Here is a 26,503-nt window from a genome sequence, read left to right as displayed (position 1 = left end):
CCAGTACCATGTCCAGCAATGCTTTACCTCATTGGCCCATAGACTTTGAGTCAGGTAGAGCTTGTCCATGCACATGAGAAAGCTTTGCAACCAATCAGATTTGGCCAAGTGCTCTTCCCATGACATGTCTGGGTAGTTAAATCCTCCCATGAAAACCACACACTGAGAGGTGTGCAGCCTCAGCCAGTTTCATGGTGAAGTCCTGGTCCAACTCCTGTTTCTGGTTTCTAGGGCATGATTTTGTGTGATTACTTGACACAAAGGAAGACAGAAAGATTAAGTATCTTATTAACTCACAGGATATTTCATTCTTAAATGATGAATGTTGCATTTTTAAAAGCCCCTACAACTTTGCCAAAAGAAAGTTCAGCATTATCTACTAACTTTGATAGGCAAGGAGCCTGCTACACAATCTAAACTATACAAATGCTTCAGTAACTCTCAAGACCCTATCCAAGTTTCTTGGAGCCAGAATGCCAACGTACCTTCTAGTGATAGCTATAGATTTCTGCATATGGCAAACATAGTTCTTTTACATTTATATTATGTTTATAAACATTATCAATGGTAACTCAGGTTCATGACATAGCCACATATGCTTTTTCCCCTAAAACAAAGCATTCACCTGTATCTTGAAAAACTGACACAGAACAACAAGACAGACTTAGTGTTCTCCCTTGAACCATTGTTATTTCCCTACAAAAACCCCTACCCAAGTTAAAGTTTCTGTTCTTGTGCTTGGACCCAAACACTGCACCAGTTCCACTGGGACTTCACCTTCTCTTTCCCTGCCTTGAATACCTTCATTGATTGTGCTGGGGGCTCTGCCTGTCTCAAACCCCCCTGGACCCAAAGCTTAACAGCTTGTCTGCAATCTGCCCAAACACCTGGGAATCTTGACCAGTTCCAGCTTGTCTCTCTCTCTCTCTCTGAAAAGTAAATGAGGTTCAGAGTGAATATGGCAATCAGCTTTACCATAAAAGTTATTTATTGCCAGGTATATAAAACTTATAAATGACACTAGTAGTATTATCTGTACAAGGAGAGACAAACAAACAAAGCAGTTACAATATTACACAGTTTCAATTGTGTGTTTGGGGAAGTCTAGCTCAAGTTTGATCGGCAAAAGTCAGGTTTAGAGAGCTGTGCCTGGAGTGAGAGGGAGAGGGAGAGGGAGAGGGAGAGAGAGAGGACCCCACCCCTGGCCACCCTCCCCCATCCTGTATTTCCCTAAAATAATTATGGTCTCCCTAATTATAGCACAGTGTTTTTATGTAGCTAAAAATTACTTGGATGCAAGTTTTTTTAACTTAACTTGGATGTACACTCTTCCCTCCTATTAATTTCTTTCATATCCAGGAGTCAAAGAGATACAGCAATATTAATTCTAAATTTTACTTGTCCATTCAGGCTGGTAGAGTAACAAGAAAAAACAACAGGTACAGTCTTTAGCAATCATATCACATACTATTTTTTCCACGGAACTCCAGCCTCATTAGTGTACAGGATGGACACGTTATTGCGGGGTTGGGTGGGGGTAGGCCTCAAGGTTGTACAGTGAAGGAGACTTTTGACTCCTTCACTGTACAACCTTGTATGTACAGTGGACACCAGCCCTTTTTGTGGAAGACAGATGCATGAGGCAAGGGAATTCAGGAAGACAAAGACTGGTCTTATGGTTAAGATAGCTGAATGACTTGCCAATATGATAGATTCTATTCCCGCCTCTGCTGCAGAGGTCTTATATGATACTCATCCAGTTACTTTAACCAAACTTTTCAGAGATGGTGTGGTTGGGATGTTGCCATGAGTAAAAACTTACCTGAGGAACAGGAGCTGAGAGAAGTGTGGAGCAGGTGGTACAATGCTGGGGACCAGAAGCACAGCAAGATAGGGGCTGCCACAAGAGAACACACCATGCCAGAACCCAAAGGAGAAAAGCCACAATGGGCCATGGGAGAACCAGTGCAGGCACTCGCACCAGCATGGTCCCACTTTATGGCAGCATGCCGACGTTGGTTCACCGGCTGACCCCCTGGAGGGGAAATAAAAACCCCACCAGACAATGATCAGAGAGGACCAGAAGTGGGTCCTCTGGAAGACCCAGTGTGGCAGTGAGGTGCCACCACAGGCTCCAGAAGGGGAGAGGGGAATCCCCGCAGGTTCCAAACCCTGGAAACAGACCCCTGGCAGGGGTGACTTACCCTCTGTTGGACAGCCAGAGCAGGAGCCAGGACCATGGCTGAAGCTGCAGCCACACAAGCTGGCATTATGCTGGCTGTTTAATCAGCTGTTTCCCATGTGGGGAACAGCTGGACCAATCACAGCAGCCATACCGGCCACCACGGGAAAGTCGAAAAGCCCCGCCGGAACCAGGGCGGAGGGAGAGCCGGAAAGAGAAAGTACTGGTGGGCAGTACGCTACAGCTGCTGAGGCTCCAGCACAGAAGAGAAGCGGCATAGCCCATGCGGCTCCCACATGGCACTCAGGTCTGAGCCCCCCGCAGCAGGCAGAGCAGGGGAAGCCTTCCAGCTCCCCACAGAAGGCAAGCTAAGGGAAGCCCTTGAGCTCCCTGTAGGGAGCAGGGCAGAGGAGGCATTTAAGCCCCCTGGAGGAGGCTGGGGTCAAGGAGGCAGCCCCACAGCTCTCTCCTCCCCAGGGGAATATTTCTTTTGGGAAAAAAACAAAGGAAAAGGGGAAATCTAAGAGCCCAGAGAAGGTGGGCTGTGCTTCAGAGCCAAAGGGAGGAGAGCCATCGGTGTCCACACTGACGGGGGACCCCACCCGAAGCAAGCTGTGGGCAACCCCACAGGGGCCAAAATCCCCACTCTACAAACATTGCATCCAGTTGGTGAGTGGACAGAGTGTAGGGGAGGCAGAGCCTCGTGGAACATCACGCCAAACAATCATGACTACTGCTGTTTGTCGAGAGGCCCTCCCAAGAAGATCTACACTGAACCCCCTCTCTTAATAATTTAACATCAAAGTCATGGCAGAAGAGTTGAGGGGCAGGGCTACTCACCCAGCAGGCCATACAACACGTGAGGCCCCAGACTTCACACCCAAAGTGGCCAGGATCAATCTGTACACTCAACAAGGGTGTATGGAGGCAGCCCCAGGAGGGGGTATGCCAAGACAACACTGTCTCAGCAGAGCCTAAGTTCTTACCTGGATCAGAACCCTGGATCCTGGATGCAGCCAGCTGGGAGTGGAACAGTAGCAAGCCTGGGGAGAGAAAGAGAAGAGGAACTTTTACCTACTGTGAGTCAAAACTGAAAGAAAAGGAAGCATACCTGGGAGCTAGGTAACCAGGGATGGATAAAATTAAAAGTTTGGCTAATGAGGCCCGAAGCCAGATGGTACACCATCCGAACTGGACTTTGAACCTAGGAGGGCTAAAGCCATGTCAAGCAGCCTTTGTCTTAGTCATGGCCTGGAATTAACATCTTTGGATGGCATAAGGCAGGGTGTAAGGAAGGCAGAGCCCTGAAATGGGAAACTGGGTAAGCAGACCAAAGGAGGGAACCAGGGGAAGCAGAACTTAAAAATATCCTCCCGATAGTAACCAATACCAACAAGATGTGGCAGATGAGAATCCCTGGGGAGCTCTCAGGGCATCTGCCTGGACAACAAGCTGTCAACCAGAAAAGAGGTAGTGGCACCTGAAAAGCAAGAAACAGCAAAGTGCGCTAGCAAGCGACATGGGAAGTTACAGATGGTCACAGACTATGCGTCCTCAGTTTCTCTGTGCCAAACATAAGAACTCAACATTTGATCTGCAACAATGATTCAAAGGTACAACAGACATCAACAGGAGCCGTGCACTGAATATATAAAATGCTATAAAGCTTAGTTATCTGCAGAAAAAATCAGGTTCTAGCCATCTCAAATTGGGCACCCAAAATTAGTGGGTGCTTTTTGATTTTGTCCTCTGTTACTCAGTTAAGCATTTGTACAATGAAGATAATGCCACTTCATAATCTCACAGATATGATGAGATCAATTATTTGTAAAGCAGAAAGACGTTATAGTGATGAGAACAATAGAAATATCTATGAAGAAAATAATTAATAAAATATCAGCAGGATTTGAATACTGTGCAGTGCATAAGGCATCAGGCTACACACTGAATGCTGAAGATAAAACAAAATATTTGAAAACCTGCTTTTTCATGAAGACCATCCATCCTATACAGTGAATATGGCAGGAGTCTTACAGAGAAGATTGGGCATGATAATATAATTAAGGACATCCACAAGGATACTGAATTAATGTCAGTTTGACAATGCTAATTCTGTCACCTCCTAACTTCAGAGTATTTGACTTAGAATCAATAATATTCTTTCAGCATAATTCTTGTGTGATATATGTAGGCTTATGCAATTACAAGTAAAAAGTCATGTCATGTGGATTAATAGGTTGGAACAGGGGTGCTCAAACTGCAGATGATGGAGATATCACATCTGGCCCACAGGGCTCCCCACAGGAAATTTGGCAGCAGGGGAGTGGTGGCTGTTAATATGGCAATCTGCCCTGCATGTCCAGTCAGAGCCAGGCTGGGCCCACTTCCCCCTGCAGTGCCTAGCCACACCCCCTTTTCTCTCATGGGCCAGGTGGAGACCAGGCCCTGTCCCCTTCAGTCCCCCTCTCCTTTGGGGCCAGGTGAAACCCCCTTCCCCACTCTAGATCTAGGCTCAGGCCACACTACTCCCTCTGTGTAACTAGAGGGTGCCCACTGCACTGGATTGGAACTACCATCCAGCCCATGGTGGGACCAGGTACTGCCCAGCCAACCTGCCAGAGGAAAAGGTTGAACAACACTGGATAATAATAATAATGATAAAAATAATAATAATAAATGTTAACTAATAAAGAATTCATTTTGTTCATTGGGAGTTTTATAAGAACATTTAGCTCTCCACTCTTTTTCACCTATTACTACCTTAGAAATTCATTTCAATGACTGGCAGGAAAAGATCCAAAGAGTTGCAACCCTCTTTGGCTGTGTGACATATGTGCAGTGAATTCTTTGAACTCACAAGCTTGTCAGGAGAGCTCCTGCTAAATTTGGCAGTGGGCAAGGGGGTGGTGGACTAGCGACAGAAATGTTCCCCCGCTAGGTTTCCAGAGCTGCATCAAAATGGTGGTTCTAGTAGGAGCCAAGATGACAAGCCCTAGCCTTTTGCATCTGCCCATGATGACCGGCTTAAAAAATATTATTCTACATATTAAAGAGAGTACTTAAGAATCTATGAGTAGTTGTTCACATTTAATAGTGCTAGAGTTTTGTAAACAATTCTCGAAGAGAGATGAATTCATGTGATGTAACCAAAAAGTGGGCCTCTTCTAAATTGGCATAAACCCAGAAACAGTTACAAAACAGTCCAGAGAAGTGTAAGGTTTAGTACATCCCTTATTTTCCCCATGTTTTTTCTATAAATTATCAGGGGAGGGGAGGGGAAGAGGAGAGGGGTAAGAGAAAGGCATTATTATTTAATTATTTGATTTATCTTACTAGACCTCCTCTAGACATTAAATTATAGGTAATGATACAACCAAGATAGTTCAAGCAAACCTATTCTATTTTTTTCAGTGAGTTTGTGTCCCAAACACTTCTTGTTATGCTTTGCCAAGGGTCTGGAAACATGTTGGAAAGCCACTATTGGAAACTGCTGTATACCTAATGCCATCTCTTATGTGCAATCCTTCGAGAATTTGCTTTCACTACTGAAATGGATCTTTTCTTGTCAACTTCAGCTGAGTGGTCTGAAATTTTGGAGATCTTGAGCCAGTCATGTAACAGATCTCTTATTCTTCTGTGTTTATTCATTATTAAAAATGTAATTATACTTGAATTTCACTAATAACATTAATATTAATTGAGTTTGCCAACATCCTTAGATCCAAGAGCTGATTGGAAATTTTTTGAAGAAATGTTTTTTTCCTCAGAAAATGCCAACTTGTTGAAAACCAAAAATCTTTGCAGAAAAGTTACTGGGTTCAATTAAACTTTTGTTGGAAATGTCCCAGGTCCAGGATGGACTCTTTGGCCTAGGACAATGAGACTTGTTCCAAACTATCCAATGGATAGGCATGTGTTTTTAATATCAAGCACCCAGATTAAGCCCTATTTAAAGTCTAAGTTCTCCAACCCACTCTAAAAAGCCAGAATCTCTCAATCTATTTTTTTGGAGATGTTCCACTTTGTATAAGTAATTATATATTCATGAGATCAGAAAGAGACTGACCATAAAGCACCATGGCATATGCATGAGGGAACCTGTGATGGTTGTCTTTCCATCTCTCTGTGAAATGACGAGTGCTCCGTTTCATTCCAAAATAAAATAAAAAACAAATTTGAAAACATCAATCCTTTTATGAAGCAGAATTCTCATATTCCAGCTATCCCAAGTCTGTACAGCATTTACACAGTGTTTCTACAGCAATTACTAGGAACTTAGATCTTAAAATAGGGAAAGTTACTGGTATATTCTGAGAAGACAGCAATATGACTTCTGAAGAACTGCTTCACAGGCTGAGCTAGGTTTTAAGAAGAGGTAATGGATTAGTTTTCATCTGTGATATGGTTCTGGCACCACTAGAATAGTGAGCCATAGGGGGAAAAAGCCTTCTGGGAGAAGTGGTATAAACACAAACTACTTTTCTCAATAGGGAAATTTGGAGGGGCAGCAACAACAGCTTCTGCCACCTTCTCATAGAGCCTTCTCCACTAACTAAGATCTAGGTAAAGACCCAAGGTAGCAGTCCCAGAGAAGATGGAGCTGAGAAAGGTGACCAGAAGGTGGTGTGCTTAGAATGTGTACAGAAGTGCTATCTTGAACACTAGAGAGACATGTACAGGAAGTAGTCCTGAGGAAAGACTGCACAGCAGCAACAGTCCTCACTGCTTAGGAGTACACTGTAAAGGCTTCCCTATCAGATTGAAGCTATGCCTATTCTTGCACCAGGAGGGCGTGATCCCTTTTTGAAGGGGAAGTGGTACAAACAGGACTAGGAGGACTTTGGCACAGCAAATGAGAAGTTTGCATAAAATTGTTGTTGGAGTGGTCTTTGCCTTTGAGACTGTTATACTCTCCAAGGGAAAGACTTTATAGGTAGCTAAAGGACTAAATTACTTTTTTAAAATGGGAGAAACTAGTATGGAACCTGTGGGGAAAATGGGATATGGAAAAACAAAAATGAGGCAATTGAAGTGGAAAACATCTGTGACAGGTAACTACAATATCCTTTTCAATAGGCTTTCTGCTATGCCAGTGATCTAACTGTATCTTATTTTTTTATTAGCTACTTTGGCCAGGCATCATTTATCTTTGCCAGCTTCTTGCCTTTTAAGTAATTGGTTTTGTAACAGCTTTTTGCAGGTCATTTTAAAATGATGGCTGTGATGAGCTGCTGTCAGACATGTTGGCAGTGCCTTTCAAGAGGCAGCAGTTTAGTAACAGCAACCAGCTCTGTCACCATGTGATCCAACTAGTTTCTTGCCAGGCTTTATTATGCTGCAATACTGCCATTGGGCTCTATCTATATGAATAGTAGATTCTCTCTCTTTTTTTTCCCTCTTCACTTCTTATATATTTTAAATAAATGAATGAATTTTGGTAGGCTGAAGTGTTGTTTGAAGGTCAGGCAAATTATACTATTTCCAGGTCCCACGTGAACTCTGTTTTATTATGTTTTTAAAAGGACACATATTACAGCTTTCTTAACTGTTACAGAATATTTCTTTTGGTGATTTCACTTTGTCTAGCTAAAACTGTTAGCACTACCCAATATGCCTTTTTGATCTTTTCATGAGTGCTCTCTCTTTTTTGTGTAGATGGGGAGTATTATTATTTCACTGCAGAAAAGGTCTTTTAAGAAGAGGGTTCTCATGCATTTTGCTCTTACAGGTGTCACATAATACCTACTGCTCTATGAAGAGGATTCATGGGAAACTATTTCCTCAGAGTATTTCACTTGCCAGATCATTCTGTACAACACTGAAGAGATCACTCTTATTTAACACCTTTTACATTGTGTACCCTCAGGTACTTTTACAAGGGTTGCTATGTTGTGAGACACTTCTTGCATTTTCAAGCAAAAGTCTCAGTAACACAGCTATAACTAGGTACCTCTTTTAAGATGATCAGATTTTCTGGTTAAAAACCACAGTCTAGCAATTAGTCAGATAGACCCAGGCAGCACACAGGCCACTGTGGTGGACTTCCTTCTTTTCTAAGGAAGCCAGGAGCAGCGGGGAAAGGAGGGATCCAGGAAGATGTGTGTCCCTCACGCATGTGTGCCCCCTTACCAGACCTGAGGTGGAGGCGGACACAGCAGCAGTGGAGGCAGCAGCAGCTGATCCCCCTAAGGTAAGTGGACAGAGGGACTAGACACAGCTGAGCCAGATCCGGACGGGAAGCCCCCCGGATCCCTCTTAGCTGAGCCAGTAGGGAGCTGCACCACGCAAACACAGCGTGCTGGCATTTGTGTCAGCATTCGCACTGGCGGGCGAGCAGGAAGGGCCAGGAGGCAGACTCCTGCTAGCGTGGGGCAAAGGCACTGTACTAAGCTAAAAACAAGCAGAAACTCCTATGACTGTGTTGATGCGGAGTGCTGCCAGGGCCCCTGCCCGAGGGGAGCAGCCTACCCAGAGCTTGTCTGAGGCCTCCATCCAGATAGAGCCCATGGGGGTGCTGGTGTCCCCCCACCCCCTGGCCTGCGGGGGTTGTCCAACAAGGCCTGGGGGGGCACGGATTGGGGACCCCCACACCTGTCCTGCAGGTTCGCGCCTTAGGGCCCTGGAGGCGCAGATGAGGGAGCTCCAGGAGGAGGTTAGCAGGCTGAGGGGAATCAGGGTGATAGAGGAAGAAATTGACACTTATTTCCTTTCCCTGCAGGGCCACGCACCCAATGGAGAAGTACCTCGGGAAGTGCCCTCCACTGCAGAGTGGCAGACGGTCACCTCCAGAACCAGGGCTGCTTGTAACACAACAGTACCAGTTCCTCCAGTCTGGCTGGAGAACAGGTACAAGGCCCTGACAACACTGGAGGAGAAGGAGGGAGAGGAGGCAACTCCATACTCTCCATGCTCCAAACAGGCCGAAGGAGCTAAGCAGTCCCGGAGGAGAAAGCGTCAAGTGATCGTCATAGGCAACTCCATCCTGAGAGGTACAGAGATCCCCACCTGTCACCAGGACCCCTCAACATGCAAGGTCCACTGCCTACCCAGAGCAAAGATTCATGATGTGATGGGGATGATCCAGGCCATGACCCAGCCCACCGATTACTACCCCATAGTCCTAATCCATGTGGGTACTAATGATGCAGCCAGGAGAAGCCCTGATCACCTGATGGCAGACTACCATGCTCTGGGGGGTGTGCTGAAGGAGATAAGTGTACAGGTGATATTCTCTTCTGTTCTACCAGTGAACGGACATGGTAGACAGCATTAGACGTGCATGGCAGAGACCAACTGGCGGGTTTGGGAATGGTGTCTTGATGCAGGCTTTGGCTTCCTCGACAACAACCCGCACATAACGATGAGAGACATGCTCAGGTGGGATGGGCTCCACCTTTCCCCTAAAGGTAAGCATGTGTTCTCTTCTAGGTTGGTGGATCTCCTCTAGCAGGCTTTAAAGTAGGCTCATTGGGGGAAGGGGAAGATGAGGGAGAAGGAAGCCTTGGACTGCTAAACCAAACAGCACTCACAAGTACAGCCCAGCCTAGACCAACAAGTGGAACACATACACAGGTAAGCAACAAGGGCCAGGGCAGTGCTGTTATTAGGGGGCCAGTGCACCTATCCACAGGAGGCCTCAAATGCCTCTACACAAACGCTCGTAGTATGGGAAACAAGCAGGAGGAGCTCACCCTCCTGCTAGCTGACACCAACCCAGACATAGTGGGCCTCACTGAAACGTGGTGGGACCCAATGCATGACTGGGCGGTGAATATCAAGGGCTATAGGCTGTACAGGAGGTACAGGACAGGGAGAAAAGGCAGGGGTGTGGTGCTCTACATTAAGGAGGAATACACATCCTCACCAGGTAGCACAGAGTCAGAGGAGGGGCACATGGAAGTGCTCTGGGTTAGAATACAAGGCAGTCAAGGGGAAAGAGACTTAACGGTGGGGGTCTACTACAGACCACCCAACCAAGGGGAAGAGCCAGACCAGGAATTCTTGTTAGCTCACAGAGGTAGTTAGGTCAAAGGACGTGGCCATCATGGGTGACCTGAGCTTTCCAGACATCTGCTAGGAAGACCAGTCAGCCAGGTCTGACCGCTCACATAGGTTCCTAGCCCAACTGAAGGACCTCCATCTAATCCAGGAGGTGCACAGCCCCACCAGGGGAGACGCCTTGTTGTACCTGGTGCTTGCCACGGGTGACAACCTGGTGAGGGAGCTGTGGGTGCTTGACCACTTAGGCAACAGTGATCATCGCCTGCTGGAATTCACCATCCAGCGCAAGGTGGCAAAGGCTTGCAGCAAGGAAGCAGCCCTAGATTTCAGGAAGGCGGTCTTCAAAGAGCTAAGGAGAATAGTTGGGGAAGCACTGAGTCCCGGAGGGGAGGAGAGCCACGTGTCCAAGAAGAGTGGTCACTCCTTAAGGAGACAATCCTCCAAGTCCAAAGGGAGATAATCCCAACATGGATCAAAGGGAGCAGGAGGGCACAAAAGCCCCCATGGCTCACCAAAACCATCCTGGAATGTCTTCTAGCTAAAAGGGAGGTGTACACCCAATGGAAGGGAGGGGCCTCACCATGGAGGATTATACTGCAGTTGCTCAGGGATGCAAGGGTGCAGTCAGGAAGGCCAAGGTGGAGATGTAACTGGGACTAGCTACCTGGATCAAGAACAACAAGAAGTCCCTTTTTAAATACATAGGGGGCAAAAAAGAAGATACCAGGTAACGTGGGGCCCCTGCAAGCCACACTAGAAAATTTGGTCGTCACACCAGACGACAAAGCTAACCTATTTAATGACTTCTTTGCCTCCATTTTCCTGAGCAGGGACCAGATCAGCGCCCCACTGGGCCCCCTCAGGCCCCAGGAGAGGCACATCTAGGCCATGGGTCAGTGAGGATCTAGTTGGGGAACTGCTGGAGGGACTGGACATATTTAAATCAGCTGGTCCTGATAATCTCCATCCAGAGTGCTGAGGGAATTAGCTGAGGTCATTGCAGGACCCCTGGCATGGCTTTATGAGCACTTGTGGTGCTCTAGTGTGGTGCCAGAGGACTGGAAGAGGGCCAATGTGGTTCCCATCTTCAAAAAAGGGAGGAAGGAGGACCCGGGGAATAGTCCAGTTAGTCTTACCTCGATCTTGGGTAAGCTTTTTGGGAGAATTATTCTGGCATAGGTCCACGAAGGGCCAGCAGGGGAGATTATGCTTAGGGGCAACCAACACAGGTTCATTAGAGGCAGGTCCTGTCAGACCAACCTGGTGGCCTTCTATGACCAGGTCACCAAATCCTTAGATGCAGGGGTAGAAGTGGACGTAGTCTTTCTGGACTTTCAGAAGGCCTTTGACACTGTCTCTCACCCTGTTCTCATTAAGAAACTGGGGGACTGTGGTGTTGACACCTACACAGTCAAATGGGTTGCCAACTGGCTGGAGGGCCTCACACAGAGAGTGGTAGTGCTTGGGTCATTTTCGACCTGGAGGGATGTGGGCAGTGGGGTTCCACAGGCTCGGTCCTTGGGCTCGCACTGTTCCACATCTTCATCAGTGACTTGGACGAGGGGGTAAAAAAGCACCCTGTTCAAATCTGCTGATGACACTAAGATGTGGAGGGATGCAGGCACATTAGAAGGAAGGAATCGGACATAAACAGGTTACAGGGTGGGCGGATGAGAATATGATGGAGTTCAACACTGACAAGTGCAAGGTGATACACCTGGGGAGGAAGAACCAGCAGCAGACCTACAGGCTGGGGAACTCCCTCCTCATCAGTGCAGAGGCAGAAAAGGATCTTGGAGTCATCACTGATGCCAAAATGAACATGGGCCGGCAGTGTGGGGATGCAGTCAGGAAGGCCAACCACACCTTGTCATGCATCCACAGATGCATCTCAAGCAGGTCCAAGGAGATGATCCTCCCTCTCTATGCAGCACTGGTCAGGCTGCAGCTGGAGTACTGTGTCCAGTTCTGGGCGCTGCACTTCAAGAGGGATGTGGACAACATGGAGAGGGTCCAGAGGAGGGCCACTCACATGATCAGGGGGCAGCAGGGCAGGCCCTACGAGGAGAGGCTATGGGACCTGACCCTGTTCAGCCTCCACATGAGAAGTCTGAGGGGGAATCTAGTGACCTGTTAAAAATTAATCACAGGGGACCAGCAGGCATTGGGGGAGTCCCTTTTTCCCCGAGCACTACCAGGATTGACTAGAAATAACGGTCACAAGCTGGCAGAGGGTAAATTCAGATTAGACATCAGGAGGCGCTACTTCACTGTCAGGGCAGCTAGGATCTGGAACTGACTTCCAAGCAAAGTGGTGCTGGCTCCTACCCTCGGGGTCTTTAAGACAAAGCTTGACAGTCACCTTGCTGGGGTCGTTTGACCCCAGTACTCTTTCCTGCCATGGCAGGGGGTCAGACTTAATGATCTGCTCCAGTCCCTTCTGACCCTACTAACTATGAAACGAAGACACAATCTCAATTCCCCAGGTATCTTTAACCATCAGTTGAATAGACTTAAATCACCAAAGGGTGGCAACCAAAGAAAATGTTTGGTGAGAATTTTTCTAAAAATATGCTACGAAGGTCACACCCATCTTCGTAAGACTTCTTACTTAATGCAATCAGAAAGACATACCTTAAGAGCAGTATCTTGGCTTCTTCATCTCTCCTTTTAGTCATGTCCATGCCTTGCAGATGTTACCAATCAATCCATTATCACTGATCTACCTAGTGGGTCCCTGGCCCTTATCCACCTCACTCTCTCTCACCTCTCTCCGGGTCCTAGGCCCTCTATCCCCTTTCCTGCTCCCGTCTGGATGTTGGGCTCCCTAGCCCCTTCTCTGCCTTACTTTCAGGTCTCTGGCACTGTTGGGACTACCTCCTCCCCACAGTCCCTCCTACCCACCAATTGCTGGGACCTCCTTCCCCCACTTCTAACCTCCCTAAACCACTGGCATTACCCCAGTTCTAAGATTGTATAGCCTTAGGCATACTCAGTGTCCATTAGGAGTCTTTCTCTGTAGCATACTCAGGAGCTCCTCTCACATCAGCCTCCAGGGCCAAACTGGGCTTATATAGACCTCCAGCCCAACCACCTTCTAGTCAGGTGTCTTCCTTGATTCTGAATCCTCCCTATAGACTTTTTCCTCTTAAAGGAACAGGCACTTTAAGCACCCTGTTATACTTTGACACATGCCCATTAAAAAAGCAAATGGGTAAATAGATATTTTTTAATTCTTTAAGCTCATATCAGAGAGACTTGTCTAACAAATATAGGAACAACCATACTAAATCAGACAAATGGTTTCTTTAGTGCAACATCCTCTTTGGTAGTAATTGGTTCCAGATGGAAACAAATGGACAATTAAGGAATAGCCTGCCCAGACAGGTTTCTTTTGAATCCCCCAAAATTATACTTTGTTTTATATCAAGATGCATGAAAATGTACAGATCTGTTACATGGGTTTAAAGGCAACAATGGCTGTCCTATTGCCCATATGAATTTAGCTAGGGTGCATGGAACAGTACTACATTAGTTCTAGCAGTCCTACCACAGTAGAATCTAGTGTCAGCAATGGCTCTCTATTGCTACTCCACCAAAGCCTTCATTTGTTGGATGTTACTTTTCCCCTTCTCTATAATAGTTACATGAGACTACTTGGAGACAGAAACAGAATGGATGTGAGCTCTGCAGTAGCACCATACTGATGAAATCCAAATGTACCCTTTTCACCAATGCAGCTGTACAGACCTTCTAAAAGAGTTTCAACAAATCAGCATTAGGAAATACTAATACAGGTTCCTATAACAAACATGATTTTATGTCAATATAAAGTTCAGAATATTAGCTATTTTTTCTTAAATTTTCAGATCCTAGAATAATGATATTACATGGGAAAATCATCTATCGTTTTTAAAAAACTGCAGTTAGTGAGGGGGGATTCTGAGGAAAAAATAACATGTGATCTTGTCCTTAAAGGCTGTATTATAATGCATACACAGTTGCCAAATTAAAGTTTCATGGGGAATCTTAATTTTTATATTTTCTATTTCCTAATTTCTGAGTGCCTGACTTTATAATGTCAATTATGTTCCTTTAACACTTATTTTTAATGTAATTAATATTTGAAATGGCATATACCATATTGTATATAATTGTGATATGGTCATTAAATAGGCACTCAATTCACATTTTAAACAGAAGGGTTTGTGTTTTTTTTAAAAGGACAGTACTAAATCGCAAGGAATAATTTGTACACAGTCATTCGGCATTCTGAAAAAAGAATGTGTTAAGATTAATCTACACTGAAAAAAGAAGATTAAGTTCCAACGTAGAAGATAAATGAGAATGAGATGCTAGACTATATTGTTCACCAAACAGTTTAGTACAAGAATGAAAAAAAGTCAGGAAACAGCACTAATAAAGGGGAAAGTACATCAGTCAATGAAAACATTATTTGCTAAGTCTTAGGAACCTTTGATTTGTTGCACCTGTGGATAATCTGATTCATATCTACAGGTGATTAATGGGCCTGTCCTTAAGAACAGTCTTTGTTTTATCTCTTGAAACCATGGTTTCTACTACTCACTTTCTTTTCCGCATCACATCTATTATCATGTGATGGCTTCGTAGCTGCTTCTTACTTCTCTATTTGATTCAGAACATTTCTTTAAGATACCGGCATCTTTGGGCAAGTTCTACAGAAGCCAACCACTGGCACATCCAATGCCTACATGAGACAGGTCCTCCTAGGGTTCTGGCAAGCCTGAGTGTGTCATAGCTTCCAGGAGCTATGAAAAGCCAATAAGCAACATACAACTTTTATAAATAGAAGGCAGGAAATAAACCCAGCTGTGTCCTGCAGGCATGAATGCTGTACAGGTTTCCCTCGTTTTATGCGGGTCCTGCATGCACAGATTTGCTTTTATGAGATGGCCCTTTTTATACCAAAAAATCATTATTTATGAGGTAAATTTACTCTTATGTGATTAGTGTGATGGAAGCCTGCAGCCAGCTGCTCTGTGTGGTGCATTGTAGGAGTGACACGCACCAAAATATAAACTGTGTGGATCTGTGCTCCTTATTCGTTGGCTGCGACAGCGTTTCTGTAGTTGCCATGCCCATTATGATAGTGCTCTGTGCTTGCATTACTGTCTACTGTTGGTGAATACCAAAATTTTCTTGTAAAAGTGGTAGAAATAGGTCTGGGGTCAGTACTGTCGAGGTCTTGGAATGTATCCCTATTTGTTGCATTGTAAAGTGGGTTCCCTTTATGCGAATTTGAGTTATGCGCCATTTTCCAGGAATGCATGTACAGCATAAAGTGATGGAAACCTATATTATGTTTGTGCATCTCATTTTTACATAAGTGAACATTATTCTTGACCTTGACTCCATTTAGTAGGCTGGAGGCTGGACCAGTCTTGTGAGCAATCTGAAGACTGACCCGCTATTGTACTATGGAGAGAGGGTAGGAGGGGAAGCAGCTTATCAAAGTGCGCTGTTTCTGCTTTGTGTCCCGTCACTGAGGAATTGCTGTCTGAATGCCTTGGAAACTGGAAGGATTCCAGAGCAGTCAGACAGCAGTCATTCCCCGAGACACAACTATGGAATTTGCTGAGTTTTGTTAGTATAAAAAAGAATAGAATCATAGAATCAAAGGGTCGGAAGGGACCTGTAAGATTAAGTCCGGTCCCCTGCCACAGGCAGAAGGTTATTGGGCTCAAATGAACTCAATGAGGTGCTTGTCCAGCCTCCTTCTTAAAACCTCCAAGGATGGTGACTGCACCACCTCTGCTGGGAGTGTGATTCCAGATTCTGGATAACCTTACAGAAAATAAGTTTTTCCTAAAGTCCAACCTAAAAATTTTCTCAATTAGCTTGTGCATTATTCTGTGTCCTTGTCCTCCCTGGGGGTGCCTTTCTGTAGAGCTGCTCCCCTAGATCTTGGTCTTCATCCTTGACATACTTGCAGGTGGCTATCAAGTCACCTCTCAGTCTTCTCTTGCTCAGATTGAACAAATCCAGTTGTTCAGTCTGAGCCCCTAATCATTTCAGTGGCCTTTCTCTGTACCATTTCTAGCTTATCCACATCCTTCCTGAAGTGCTGTGCCTAGAACTGGACACAATACTCCAGTTGTGGCCTCACCAACACTGAACAGGGAGGAGCACCTCTCTGGATCCATTTGCAACACATCAGCTGATATATGCCAGAGTTTTATTTGCCCTGCCAGTGACTTCATTGAACTGTTGGCTCCCATTCATCTTCTGGTTTGACTCCGAGGCTCTAGCCTTTCCTGGTGTCCTGCACTCCAATCTGAAGCCCGGCCCCAAGGCAAGGCCACCAGCCTCACAGCTGGGGGGGGGGCACAAGTTCAAGACCAGGGGATGGCCCTGAACACACCCCCTCCCAGGCCAAAAAAACAAAAAAGTCGCATCCCAAGTGCACCAGGCCTCCCCGACCTTTCAAGATCACGTCTTCAGGCGCCGGTGTCACCCCAAAGTCCTGTTTTGCTCCATGCCTCACTGGCACCTGGGCTTAAACACTGATCCCTGGGGGACACCACTGGAGACAGCCCTCCAGGTTGAGGCCATCCCATCAACTACAACTCCCTGGGATCAGCCTCTGAGCCAATTGCCAACCCACTCATGTAGACTGGTCTAGGCCAGTACCCTCTAGCTTAATTGAAAGGATCTCATTGGAGACAGTATCAGAGGCACAGGTAAATGATGTCTACATCATGTCCCTTGTCCAGCTGGTTAGTTACTTGCTCATAAAAGGACACCATGTTTGTTAGGCATGACCTACCCTTGACAAAGCCATGTGCCTTGCTTCCTAATACCCCACCAGTTACAAGTTTGTGGTTGATGGACTTCTTGACAATTTTTTCAAATATTTTTCCCAGGACCAAAGCTAGCTGACTGATCTGTAGTTTGCAGGGTCATCCCTCTTCCCTTTCTTAAAAATGGGTACCATATTAGTCCTCTTCTGGTCATTCAGGCCCACTCCAGTCATTCAAGACCACAGCTCTTCAAGCAGCTTTGCCAGAGGTCCTGCTATGAGCTCAGCCAGTTCTTTCAGGACTCTTGGCTACAGGTCATCTGGCTCAGTGGACTAGAAAATGTTCAAGTGTTCTAATAGTACCCTCACCTATTCAGAACTGATTTCATAGTTTCATAGTTAGGAGGGTTGGAAGGGACCTGAGCAGATCATAAAGTCCGATCCCCTGCACCCCAGCAAGGTGATTGTCTAGCCTTGTCTTAAAGACCCCCAGGGTAGGAGCCAGCACCACTTCACTTGGAAGTTGGTTCCAGATCCTAGCCACCCTGACAGTGAAGTAGCACCTTGGGGGAACAGGAACTCCCCCAGTGCCTGCTGGTCCCCTCTGACTAGTTTGTAACAGGCCACTAGATCCCCGCTCAGCCTTCTCTTGTGGAGGCTGAATAGGTTCAGGTCCCGCAGCCTCTCCTCATAGGACCTGCCCTGATGCTCCCTGATCATGCGAGTGGCCCTCCTCTGGACCCTCTCCATGTTGTCCACATCCCTCTTGAAGTGTGGTGCCCAGAACTGGATGCAGTACTCCAGCTGCAGCCTGACCAGTGCCGCATAGAGGGAAAGTATCTATGGATGCAACCCAGGGTGCAGTTGGCCCTCTGAAAGTCCAGAAAGACTACGTCCACTGCTACCCCTGCATCTAAGGATTTGGTGACCTGGTCGTAGAAGGCCACCAGGTTGGTCTGACAGGACCTGCCTCTAATGAACCTGTGTTGGTTGCCCCTAAGCATAATCTCCCCTGCTGGCCCTTCATGGACCTGTGCCAGAATAATTCTCTCAAAAAACTTACCCAGGATCGAGGTAAGACTAACTGGACTATAGTTCCCTGGGTCCTCCTTCCTCCCCTTTTTGAAGATGGGAACCACATTGGCCCTCTTCCAGTCCTCTGGCACCACACCAGGGCACCACGAGTGCTCATAAAGCCATGCCAGGGGTCCTGCAATGACCTCAGCTAATTCCCTGAGCACTCTGGGATGGAGATTGTCAGGACCCTGGTGATAGCCTCTCCCTTCCATTGGGTGTATGCCTCCCTTTTAGCTAGAAGACATTCCCGGATGCTTTTCGTGAGCCTTGGGGGCCTTTGTGCCCTCCTGCTCCCTTTGATCCATGTTGGAATTACCTCCCTTTGGACTTGGAGGATCATCTCCTTAAGGAGCGACCACTTTTCTTGGACACGTGGCTCCACTCCCCTCTGGGACCTCAGTGCTTCCCTGACTATTCTCCTTAGCTCATTGAAGTCTGCCATCCTGAAATCTAGGGCTGCTGCCTTGCTGCAGGCCTTTGCCACCTTGCGCTGGATAGTGAATTCCAGCAGGCGATGATCACTGTCGCCCAAGTGGTGAAGCACCCGCAGCCCCCTCACCAGCTCGTCACCCATGGCCAGCACCACAACAACAAGGCATCTCCCCTAGTGGGGCTGTGTACCTCCTGCATTAGATGGAGGTCCTGTAACTCGGTTAGGAACCTATGTGAGCGGTCAGACCTGGCTGACTGGTCTTCCTAGCAGATGTCTGGAAAGTTCAGGTCACCCATGATGGCCACGTCCTTTGACTTAACTACCTCTGTGATCTGACTTAAGAATTCCTGGTCTCGCTCTAGATTTCATTTGGACTGTCGTCTTTCCTGTACTCCCCGGGCCTCTCGACAGCTGACCAGTTCCCATCTGATTTCAGGAATACCAATGTAATGTAAGTATTTAGGAGAACTGCCTTTTTGGAGGGATCAACTGTAGGCACCCCCTCCCTCCCCATCACCCCTCCCTACTGCCCCGTATTAACAGGGATCCCACAGTGGAGCTTGAGTTTTTTCTTGCTCCTTATGTAACTTTAGAAGGACTTTTTGTTGTCTTTTATTTCAGTTGCCAGCTTGATCTCCATACATGCCTTGGCTTTCCATGTCTCACCTGCAGACCCTGGTCATATGATTGAACTCTTCTCTGGATGCTGAACCATTTTTCCATTACACATATGCTTTTTGAAATTTTTTTCAAAAGTTCCTGTAACAAGTGTGCCCCTTCATGGTCCATTTACGGGCGAACCCACCCACCTGTAATGGGCCAACCACCTGCCTTCTCTCTTGTCATGCCTTGTTGTTAACTGATTAATTAGAAGATGTTAATTAAGCGGCTGAGGATGCCAGGAGGAGCGCACATGCCCCCTGGTATCCCCCAACCCTTGAGCAGGCGGCGGCAGCAGCAGCACCAACAGCACAAGCAGCAGCAGCAACAATGCGCAGCTGAGGGACAGCTGCGGCAACGAGGAGGTAAGCTGGGGAAGGGAGCAAGTAGGGCCAGGTGCAGGCAATCGGGCAGGGGATTCTTTCCCCGCCTGACCCCATTTAGCCGTTCCAGGTGGGAGCCGTGCTCCCGAGCCATATGAACAGGGAGTGCAAACAGGCATGCTCTTTAGGGGCATTCTGAAGTTTGTGCCGGGGTTCATGCAGGGAGGCCGCAGGCAGCGGAAGAGCCAGGTAAGTGAGTGGGGGTGACAGCATGGGAGTTGTCACGTGGAGTGCAGCCAGGGCTCCTGCCCCATGGCTGCCTCCTGGCCCGGGAACCGGTGAGGCTTCCACGCAAGTGGGGCCACCTGCCTGTGGGGGGCTGCCTGGCTTGGTCCCTGGGACTGGGGGGGGACACGAGGGTGGGGGCTTCTCTCACCTGTCCCACCTGTGCCAGGACTGTAGTGCCGGAGGGGCAGGTGAGAGAGCTCCAGGCAGAGGTGAGCAGGCCGCGGGGGATCGGGACCATGGAGGACAAGATTGATGGGTACTTTCTCTCTCTGCAGGGCCCGTCCCCTCAGGCTGTCACCACCCAGGAGTCTGCAGGAGGCAAATGGAGGATGGTCACCTCCAGGGCCAGGCAGCATCGCAGGCGGCACGCAGATGCATCAACTGTCACCCCAGTACAACTGGTGAACAGGTATGCGGCCCTGGAAGCACTGGAGGAGACTGGGCATGAGGAAGGAGGAAGGGAGGAAGCCACACTGTCATCCGACAAGCCGGCATCCGTACCTCCTGAGCATCATCCAGTGACCCAGAGGAAGAGACAGTGGGTCATCGTCATAGGGAACTCCCTCCTCAGAGGAACGGAGGGACCCATCCGCCTCATGGACCCCAATGTGAGAGAAGTGTACTGTCTCCCAGGAGTCAAGATTGGGGATGTCACTGGGAAGATCACTGACCTCATAGATTTCATAGATTTCATAGACATTAGGGCTGGAAGGGACCTCGGGAGATCATCGAGTCCAGCCCCCTGCCCAAAGGGCAGGAAGTCAGCTGGGGTCACAGGATCCCAGCAACATAAGCATCCAATCTACTCTTGAAGGTGTTCAATGTAGGTGCTTGAACCACCTCTGCTGGCAGACTGTTCCAGACCTTGGGGGCTCGGACAATAAAGAAATTCTTCCTTATGTCCAGCCTGAAACGGTCTTGCAGGAGTTTGTGACTGTTCGACCTCATCATCCCTTGGGGCGCTCTGGTAAACAGACGTTCCCCCAGATCCTGGTGGTCACCCCTGATAAACTTATAGGTGGCCATCAGATCACCCCTGAGCCTGCGCTTTTCCAGGCTAAAGAGTCCCATGGCTCTCAGCCTGTCCTGACCTCTGATCATGCGCGTGGCTCTCCTCTAGACTCTCTCAAGCTTCTCCACATCCTTTTTGAATTGTGGAGCCCAAAACTGGACGCAGTACTCCAGCTGCGGCCTCACCAAGGCCGAGTACAAGGGGAGAATAACGTCCCGGGATTTGCTCGAGAAGCATCTATGGATGCACACCAGCATTTTGGTCGCTTTAGTAGCCGCAGCATCGCATTGCAGGCTCATGTTCATCTTGTGGTCAGTGATGACCCCCAAGTCTCTTTCTTCTGTAGTGCTATCCAACGTAGCACTGCCGAGCCTATAAGGATGCTGCAGGTTTTTCCTCCCAAGGTGGAGAACCTTGCATTTATCGGTGTTAAACACCATGAGGCTCTCGTCTGCCCATTTGCTGAGCTTGTCCAGGTCAGGCTGGATCACCCACCTATCTTCTGGCGTGGATGCTTTGCCCCAAAGTTTGGTGTCATCGGCGAACTTGGCCAGTCCACTCCTGACTCCAATGTCCACATCGTTAATGAAGATGTTGAACAGTATGGGTCCCAGGACAGAGCCTTGAGGGACCCCACTGGTCACAGGGCACCATGATGAGTGACTGCCATCAATCACAACCCTCTGGGTCCGACCACGAAACCAATTTCCCAGCCAGCGTATCATGGTGGAGCCAGGGCCACAACTGGTCAGTTTGGGCAAGAGGTGATCATGGGATACCAGATCAAAAGCTTTTTTGAAGTCAAGATATATGACATCAATCTCTTCTCCCTGGTCCAGGTGATAGGTCACCTGGTCGTAGAAGGAAATGAGATTGGTCAAACAAGACCTACCCGCAACAAACCCGTGCTGGCTGTCCCTTAGAATGTTAGCCTGGGCCAGTCCCTCAAGGATGGCCTCCTTAATAAACTTTTCTAAGATCTTCCCCAGGATAGAAGTCAGGCTAATGGGCCTGTAGTTAGCCGGATCCACTCTCCTCCCTTTCTTGAAGATCGGCACCACATTGGCCTTCTTCCAGTCTTTGGGCACTACACCAGAGCGCCAGGAGTTTTCAAAGATCTGTGCCAGGGGCTGGGCTATGACGCTCGCCAGTTCCTTGAGTACCCTGGGGTACAGGTTGTCAGGGCCAGCTGACTTGAAGGTATCCAGCTTCTCAAGGTGTTCCTTCACGAGGTCAGCATTGATGGAGGGTAGGGGATTCCCCTCACCCAAATTTCCCTGTCCCATAGCAGGCATGGGCATCCCGTGTGACTGATGAAAGACTGGTGCAAAGTACCTATTTAATAGGTTGGCTTTTTCCTGGGCATCAGTTGTCAGTTGCCCCATCTGGTTTAGCAGGGGTCCAACATTGCCCTTGCTTTTCCTCCGGCTCCCCACATATCTGAAAAAGGACTTTTTGTTGTCCTTGATGCCTGAAGCTAGTTGGAGTTCAGTTGCAGCCTTGGCTTTCCTGGTTTGGTCCCTGCAGGACTGGACCAGAGCAGAGTAATCCTCCTTGGAGGTGAATCCCGTCCTCCATCCTTTGTAGGCTTTCCTTTTTAGCCACAGTAGGTCCGCTAGGTCTCTGGAGAGCTGTGCCTTCTTGCTGCCTTTCCTCCGTGTTGGAATAGATTTAGCTTGTGCACTGAGGATCGCTTCCTTGAGAAGCAACCACTCTTCTTGAACTCCCATCTCCCTGGGGTCATGGTCCCTGACGGCCTGACCGACTAGCCTCTTGAGCTTGTCAAAGTCAGCTTTTCTGAAGTCAAGGACTTCTGTGTTGCTGACTGACTTGCCAGGTTTACGGCGGATGGTGAAGGTGATCAGCTCGTGGTCACTGTCACCCAACTTCCCATCAATCACTAGGTCGCCTATTAGGTCGTCCCCCGTAGCCAGTACCAGGTCAAGCAACGCTTTGCCTCTCGTTGGCCCATAGACTTCTTGAGTCAGGTAGAGGTCATCCATGCACGAGAGAAAGCTTTGTGCCTGCTCAGATTTAGCTGAGTGATCTTCCCACGAGATGTCCGGGTAATTGAAGTCACCCATGACAACCAAGGTCCTGGAGCAAGTGGCCTCAGTCAGTTCCCGGGCGAACTCCTGGTCAAGCTCGGGACTTTGAGTGGGAGGTCTGTAGTAGACACCCACCGTTGTGTCCCCTGTGCCGTATTCCCCATGAATTTTTACCCAGAGGGTCTCTAGCTGTCCATGCCGGTCGCCAACATCAGCTTACAGGGACATGTAGCTTTCCTTCACATAGAGAGCTACACCCTCGCCCCTTTTGTCAACACGATCCCTCCTGTATAGGGTATAGCCCTCTATACCCGTGGTCCAGTCATGGGTGGAGTCCCACCAGGTCTCTGTTATCCCAATGACATCATATTTCTTTGCACTGAGCAGGAGTACGAGCTCGTCTTGCTTGTTGCCCAGGCTCCTGGCATTAGTGTACAGGCAGGCAAGTGTGCCCTTGGGGGCTCTTGCCTTGCCCACAGATTGTTCCAGGGCTGGGGCAGGGGTGGGCTCCCTTAAGTGCCCGCTTAAGTGCCTTGGTCCGCTGGCTTTGCAAGGGCCGTTCAGCGGGCCAGCAGGGGCAGTAGTCCCCCCATCCCCCAGTGGGCTTAGTTTAAAGCCTGTTGGAGCAGGTCAGCCAGCCTGGCTGAGAAGAGCCTCCTCCCCAGGGGAGAGAGGTGGAGGCCATCTCTTCCCAGCAGCTCGCTGCCTCTCTCTCCAAAGAGCGGGCTGTGGTCATGGAAGCCAAAGCCTTCCCGATAACACCAGCACCGCAGTCTTTGGTTCACCGCATGGATCCTCCTCTCCCTCCTTAGCCCATAGCCCGAGACTGGGAGGATTGACGAAAACACCACCTGAGCTCCCAGACCCCTAAGCCCCACTCCCAACTCCCTGTAGCGCCTCATGACCTGGCTGGGGGTGCTCCGAGCCGTGTCATTGGTGCCCACATGAATAAGGAGCATGGGGTAGTGGTCTGTGGGCCGGAGGAGCTGCGGGATCCTCTCCGCAATGTCTCGGATGCGGGCCCCAGGGAAGCAGCAGACTTCCCGGGCTAAGGGGTCGGGGTGGCAGATTGCCCCCTCAGTGCCCCGCAGGATGGAGTCTCCCACAACAAACACCTTACGCTTTGTCTTGGGGAGAGTGGGGCCAGTAGCTGCGGTTGAGCCTGGGTTGCCTGCAGGAGCTGGCAACTGCATGGGCTCTGATGGGGCTGCAAGAGGTGTGAACCTGTTGCTAAGCTCCGGCGGGGCAGGGACCTTGGTGCGGCGGGCCTTGGGGACCTTGACCAGCCTTCTGACTACTATCCTATGGTTCTCATGCACGTGGGAACCAATGATGTGGCTCAGAGTAGTCCGGACCAGATCATGGATGACTACATGGTTCTGGGGGCCTGCATCCATGAGGTGAACTGGCACCTCCAGAGTTGGTGTCGTCACGCTGGATTTTGCTTCCTGGACCACAACCCGCACTTCAGAGCCGAGGGCGTCCTGGGGTGTGATGGTCTCCATCTCTCCCCCAAAGGTAAGAGTTTGTTTTCTTACAGGCTAGTTGACCTCCTCCGGCAGGCTTTAAACTAAGTTCATTGGGGGATGGGGATCCACAGGAGCAAGAGATAACTCAACCAGGTGTAGGACCTACCCAGGTAAGCGCTCAGGTAAATACCAAGGGACCAGTTGTCTGTCAGGAAGGGAGGGGTGCCCAGGGCTCTCTCAGGGGAATTAAGGTGTCTCTTCACTAATACAAGAAGCATGGGGAACATGCAGGAGGAGCTTGCTCTCCTGCTTGCAAGTAGTAAAATCGACCTGGTTGGCCTAGTGGAGGCATCGTGGATGAAACTTTTGACTGGGCAGTAGATATAGAAGACTATAGGTTGTTTAGAAGAGATAGGAAAGGGAAAAAAGGTCGGGGGGTTGCACTCTATGTTAGGGAACAGTATACCAGTTCTACCTTCCAAATGGGACCAGAGGAAGGCTTAACTGAGACCCTGTGGGTCAAACTTCAAGGAGGGCGGGGGGAGAAGGATCTGGTGGTAGGGGTTTACTACAGGCCACCACATCAGGAGAAAGAGCTGGATCTGGAATTCTCCACACAGCTGGGGGAGGCAGTGCATGCAAAGGATGTTGTGGTCATGGGTGATATGAATTACCCTGACATCAACTGGGAGTAGTCGGCCAGGTCTAGCCACTCACGAAGGTTCCTGACGTGCGTACAGGAAAACACCATACTGGATCTGGTGTTAGCCTCTGGAGATGACCTGGTGGGGGAGGTGCTAGTACAAGGGAGGCTAGGGGACAGTGATCATGAAATGATCCAGTTTGCTATTCAGAGAAAGGTGGGGAGGGTACCTAGCACAACGCAAATGCTTGACTTTAGGAAAGCCAACTTCGATGTGCTCAGGGCAGTGCTCAAGGAGGCACTCGGAGCCTAGGGGGTAGCTAGTATGGGGGTCCAGGAAAAGTGGTCCTTCCTCAAGGAGGCTATCCTTGGGGCAGAGCAGGATGCAATTCCTATGAGCAGGAAGACAGGAAAAGGGTCCAAGAAACCTTCATGGCTGAGCGTGGATATCCAGGTTGGCCTGAAGGCAAAGAAAAAAGCGTACTAGTGGTGGAAGCAGGGGGCAGGGACAAAAGAGGAGTACACCTCCCTGACCCGAGCTTGTAGGGATTTGGTGAGGAAGGCTAAAGCAGCACTGGAACTTAGATTAGCTTCTGGGATTAAGGATAACAAAAAGCCCTTTTTCAAGTATATAGGTAGCAAGAAGAAGTCTCGGGGTAACATTGGACCCCTACGAGGCAGGGCAAGGCAGTTGGTGACGGACGCGCGAGAGAAGGCAGAACTCTTCAACAAGTTCTTTGCCTCCATGTTCCTGTCTGCTGACAATGGGGTGCTCTTGGGTGATAGCGTAGAGAGGCCCAGGAAGGATGCAAGTCCCCCGACTGTTAGTTCAGACCTAGTTAAGGACTACCTGGAGGGCTTAGATGTGTCCAAGTCAGCGGGCCCAAATGACCTTCATCTGTGGGTGCTGAGGGAATTGGCTGGTGTCATTGCGGAGCCATTGGCACGGCTGTTTGAGGACTCCTGGTGCTCGGGCCAAGTCCCTGGGGACTGGAAAAGGGCCAATGTGGCCCCTATTTTCAAGAAGGGGAGGAAGGAAAAGCCTGGCAACGACAGGCCAGTCAGCCTCACTTCTATCCTGGGGAAGGTCTTTGAAAAATTATCAAGGGCCACATTTGTGAGAGCCCTGCAGGGGAAGTGATGTTGAGGGGTAACCAGCATGGGTTCGTGCAAGACCTGACTGACCTGGTCTCTTTCTATGTTCAGGTAACAAAGAGCTTAGATGGGAAGGAGGAAGTCGATGTTATCTTCTTGGACTTCCAGAAGGCCTTTGACACAGTGTCCCACCCAATTCTGGTGGGCAAGCTGAGGGACTGTGGCATTGACAGTTGCACGGTCACATGGGTGGCAAACTGGCTCCAGGGGTGAACCCAGAGGGTGGTGGTGGACAAGTCGATGTCGAACTGGGAGGGTGTAGGCAGTGGAGTCCCCCAGGGCTTGGTCCTTGGGCCAGTGCTATTCAACATCTTCATTAGCAACTTGGACGAGGGTGTGGAGAGCACTCTGTTCAAGTTTGCTGATGACACCAAGCTGTGGGGTAAAGTGAATACACTGGCAGGGAGGGACCGTATCTAGGCAGACCTGGA

General features: G+C 48.7%; 1 protein-coding gene across 3 annotated transcripts in view; it reads right to left on the bottom strand.

Annotated features, from left to right (window-relative positions):
• LOC149869079 (uncharacterized) overlaps nucleotides 1–26,503 on the bottom strand; it is a 136,680-nt gene that overhangs the window by 47,503 nt on the left and 62,674 nt on the right. For all 3 annotated transcript variants that reach the window (XR_016441382.1, XM_090039664.1, XM_090039665.1), the window contains one exon: nucleotides 3,169–3,225. Coding sequence is in view for 2 of the 3 variants with exons in the window: in XM_090039664.1 (XP_089895790.1) it covers nucleotides 3,169–3,225 (57 nt within the window). In the remaining variant the exon portion in view is untranslated. The remainder of the gene's footprint in view (nucleotides 1–3,168; nucleotides 3,226–26,503) is intronic.

The sequence above is a fragment of the Crocodylus siamensis genome, chromosome 3 (assembly GCF_052110815.1).
Source record: "Crocodylus siamensis isolate JL-2025a chromosome 3, ASM5211081v1, whole genome shotgun sequence".
Classification (NCBI taxonomy): Eukaryota; Metazoa; Chordata; order Crocodylia; family Crocodylidae; genus Crocodylus; species Crocodylus siamensis.
This window is presented reverse-complemented; position numbering and strand designations above follow the sequence as displayed.